At 60.8% G+C, this 4,435-nt stretch overlaps 1 protein-coding gene across 1 annotated transcript in view; it reads right to left on the bottom strand.

Annotated features, from left to right (window-relative positions):
• CARMIL2 (capping protein regulator and myosin 1 linker 2) overlaps positions 1 to 4,435 on the bottom strand; it is a 27,320-nt gene that overhangs the window by 9,552 nt on the left and 13,333 nt on the right. Inside the window, 7 exon segments of the mRNA XM_035898809.1 lie at positions 215 to 390; positions 498 to 611; positions 1,628 to 1,750; positions 2,220 to 2,315; positions 2,393 to 2,486; positions 3,126 to 3,194; positions 3,860 to 4,032. Coding sequence (XP_035754702.1) covers positions 215 to 390; positions 498 to 611; positions 1,628 to 1,750; positions 2,220 to 2,315; positions 2,393 to 2,486; positions 3,126 to 3,194; positions 3,860 to 4,032 — 845 coding nt within the window.

Here is a 4,435-nt window from a genome sequence, read left to right on the forward strand (position 1 = left end):
GTCACCCATGGGACTCCCCAGCTCCCTAGGGACTCATCCAAACTGGATCTGAGTGGGGAGCAAAGCCCCAGCTGGGAAAACCAGCAGGAGGACCCAGCACACCACCATGAGGTGGGGAGGGGAGCAGTTGGCAGGCACCCCCCAAAACTCCCGTCTGGGCCCAGAGGTGAGGGCCAGCTGCTGAGTGAGAGGGAAGAAGGGCACCATCACCCACTTCAGCTTGCTGAAGACATCGGTGATCATCTGGTCCAGGACGGCGCTGAGGTTGAGGTGGTCCTGGAGGTGGATCCGCTCCGACATGGCATTGACCAGCTGGTCCCTGACCCCGCTCTTCTGTACCACGTCAGGGCAGAGGCTGTGCGCTGTGTCCAGTGCCGCCTGCATGATCGCCTGACATTTGGGGAGGAAAGGGGCTGGTTTGGTGCCATTTCTATCAGGACTCATGCGGCTTCCAGGAGACACCATGTCCCTGACGAGCATCCCCTGGGGGTCCCCACCTGGATCTCCCGGCCGCATATCTGCGATGCTTCCTCCATGAGACACTCCAGCTTGTGCTGCAGCTTGCCGTTCTGGTACGGGGTGTTCCCCGCTTCATACAGGAGAGGCAGGATCTGCCATGGAAAGAGGGATGGCATGGATCATCCCGTGGCACCTTGCTTCCCGTCCTTCCGACACACAGCCCGCATCCGCCCGCTGCCCCATGGAAGAGCATCGCCTGCATCAGCTGGGGAGATCCAGCAACCTTCTGGCTTTGCTGCTCCAGGGTTGGGCAAACCTGGCCCCTTGCAGTCCCTGTGTCCCCCCAACCAGACCCTCAAGTGCTCCCCACCACCCACTGCTCCTCCTCCCCCACTGCGTCCAGCCACACTGCTGCCCACATCAGGGGAGATGCTTCCCCACCCCTTTCACCACCTTTCTGCCATCAGCACTGTCCTCTTAAATCCTATCTCTGCTGGATTAAGTACCCGGGGGGGTGCCAAGAGAGTTGGGAAAAAAGAAAAGGGGTGAGGGGGAGGAAAAAGGGGGGAGGGGGAGGAAAAGGGGGGAGGGAGAGGAAAAAGGGGGGAGGGAGAGGAAAAAGGGGGGAGGACAAGGTGTGATGGGGAGAGAGAAGTGGGACCAGAAGGATCAAACCAGGGCTGATGGTACCAGGAGCTGCCCAGTGAACATGGTGGCCTTCATCATGGGCTGACAGAGCATCCTCATCGCTGAGCTGCATCCAGCTGGGGTGGGATGGGGGTGCCCCGAGGAGGGACATCCCGGTGGCTGTTTCTCACCAGTGTAGGCACTCGTGGGTTGCAGGGCGTGCCCAAAGCTAGGGCACCCACCTCCCACAAGGAGGGGTGCACGAGCAGGGGGTGCCCTTGTAAGCCCCATTTCCCAAGGTGTGTGCATATGGGGTGGTGGGGGATTAAGAACGTTTTGGGATTTCTTTTGGAAGGGGATTCAGGAATTCACAGCTGTTCTTTAACATTTTGCAAGAGCTGGGCCGATATGCATCCATTGCATTGACGAGCCTGGTGTTCCCCAACTGCCGGTTAATTATGCCATTAACTAATCGATAACCCGCTTTGATCCTGAATGGAAGCTGGGCACGTTGGGGGGTTTCCCCACCCGTCAGACTCACGCTGACGGAGAGGTTGGCATTTCTGATGGCCTCCTCCGCGCAGAGTATGTCGGCCTCCCTGCCGGGACAGGCGCTGACGATGTCGACGTGCTTCTGCACGCTCAGGCAGATCTCATTCACCATCTGGAGCAGGGAAAAGCTGCAATCGCACACCGACGCCGGAGCAGCGCTGCCAGTTCCCCTCCTTGCTGTGACTTCCCCGGAGAAGGACATGCTGGCCCTTGCCCGATGGGACAAGTGGGGGCACGGGCAGGTTACAGCCCCCAGAGCATCCCTCCCTAATAACTGGGGATGCCACACAGCGGGGATTCGCTTACGAGCGTGCACGGGGAGACGGGAAAGCGCTTGTGTGGGGTTGTGTAGCAGCGAGATATCCCAGCCTTGCAAATGCATGAAATGCATGGGTGCAGCCAGGAGGGCTCCTTGGGGATACCCCTTCTGCCTGGCCCCACTCCCATCCCTCCAGACTGCCCTGCCCTCTGCTCAGGAAAGGTGAAGAGGGGTTTGCACTGCTTGCAAGAGCTCACACCAGCTAGCCAGGGTTGTTTGGGGCAGGGGAGAGCAGCCCTGGGCAGCAATTTGGCCGGCAAACCTGTTCAGAAGAGGTGGTGAGGATGCCCTGCTGCAGGCGGAAGGTCTGTGTGGGCAGTGTGCGCCGCAGCTGGTTCCTCGCCAGGCAGGCCTGGAGCTGCAGCAGGCAAGGGGCTGTGAGCGGCCGGTGTCAGGGGCACCCAGCCCCGTGCCTCCCAGCTGGCATCTCCCCACCTTGTGCACCGCCTCCTCCGTTTTCTCGGGGCTGCTGCGGTATGCCTGCGCCACATCACTCATCGGCAGGGGCATCGACTTGAGGGTGAAATTCCTGCAAGGAGCGTGGGGTGAGCAGCTGCTGCCGGACCCCTCCTCAGCCTCCCGGGGCTCATCCCCGCTGTGCGTTTCCACAGACATGACATCAATCCAGAGCCTGCCCAGCAGCAGCCCCAACATTGCCCCACGGTCCAGCCCTGAGATGGGGACGGCCAAACTCTGGCCGTCAGCAAACCCCAACGGGGCAGCAGCGCCCACCCGCCCGGGCTCTCCATCCACCCCTCTTTCTTCAGACCTCCGGAGAACCTTCATGGCCAAGCACCGGACAGGATGGTGTGCTCGGCAAGGTGGACAACTCCTACCCATCTTTCATGGGGAGGGAGGAGCGGAGCATCGCATCTCCACCACCAGCAGTTCCCCCCTGAGCTCGCTGGGGGCTGCCCCAGGTGACACAGGGCTGGGCTGGGTTGGGATGCAGAGCCCAGGGGAGGCCCTGAGGTCAGTACCAAAGGTGCCATCACAGAATGGGTGCTGGCTGCAAGGCCCGAGCTGTGGACCAGCTCCCTTGGGACCTGTGTGATGCACTTGCTGCTTCATGGGGACAAGAAGCCCTGGGGATGGTGACACCCCAGTGCCGGAGGCTCTTTTGCACGGCAGCAGCAAGCCAAGGAGGACCGAGTGGCTCCTTCCTTACCTCTCCAAAGCCTGAGCCACCTCCAGGAGCCCATGGGCGGTTGTGTTGTTCCTGTCCCAAACCACGGTCCTGGAAAGAAGAGGGCACGAGTGAGCTCTGCCTGCACCCGCACAGCCCCCAGGTAGGTGCCAGGAAGAGCGAGCCCAAGGCACCAGAAATCCTGGGAATGGTGTTAAAGATCTGCATCTCGAGATTCAAAACCTAAACTTGGACTTTTGCAAGGAGCTGGACAGTATGTGAGTGCCTGGAGGGGGCGAAGGGCAGGGAGGAGACGGTAGGGCACCATTCTGCTGACAGGGGCAGGCGTCCTGCAGAGGAGTAGCCCCTTCCCCATCCCCTGCAGACACCCCTGCCTTGCCTTTTGTGAGCACAACGTGGGCAAAAAACGGCATTTTAGGAACCGATGGCAGAGCGTGGGGTGAGGGCAGCAACTGCAAAGCTCGGGCTGCAGCATCCCGGGCTGTGCAGGAGCCCAGCAAAGACCTGGCAGGGATGAGGCTCCCTCGCCCTTCACACGTCCCCTGCCAGCACTGCCAGATGACTGCCATGAGAGCGAGATGCGGTCACAGCATCCAACTGTGCGCCAGGAACGGTCCGGGGCCACATCCGTGGTCACCGGGAGCTATGGTAATCCTCCTCCGACAGCATCGGCATCACACCCAGGACCATCGTATTAGAGCCACCCGGCACAAGGTGGGAAGGGCACCCACAGGGCAACGTGGCCCAGCTGCTACCTGAGCTTCGTGTTGATCTGCAGGGCCTTGGCCAGCATCTTGGCCCCTGTGTCCCCCATAGCGTTGCCGCTGATGTCCAGAGCGACGAGGCTGGTGTTACTGCCCAGGGCGCTTAGAAGGACATTGGTTCCCAGCTTGAGGCGCGATTCAGCCACGGACAGGGACTGGAGAGGCTGGAAAGGGGACAAGGAGGGGGAGAGGTGGCCAGGACAGATGCTGGGATGTGTGTCACCCCTGCAGACTTGGCATCCGTCCATGCCCGGAAGTCGCGGGGCTGGCAGCTGCTGCGGGCACCTCGTGCTGGTTTTGGAGTGCCCAAGTGATGCTGAACCCCGAGAAGCAGGAGAGCAACGGTGCTGAGGCAACACCCCGGATTTAGCTCAGATGCCTGGCAGGCAGCAAGGAGAAAAGAGGTGGTTGGGTTTTTGGTTTTTTTTGGAAAGCTGGGCTGCATCCAGGTTACACCAAGCATCTCCTCCGTGCCTTTAGCCAGACACTGGCTCCCGCTTTTCCCAGATGAATGGGAACAGTTCTCGCTTCTCTGTCTGAGCATCTGCTCCAGATGAAGGGGGATAC

The sequence above is a fragment of the Egretta garzetta genome, unplaced genomic scaffold (genome assembly GCF_000687185.1).
Source record: "Egretta garzetta isolate BGI_Z169 unplaced genomic scaffold, ASM68718v1 scaffold27, whole genome shotgun sequence".
NCBI lineage: Eukaryota > Metazoa > Chordata > Aves > Pelecaniformes > Ardeidae > Egretta > Egretta garzetta.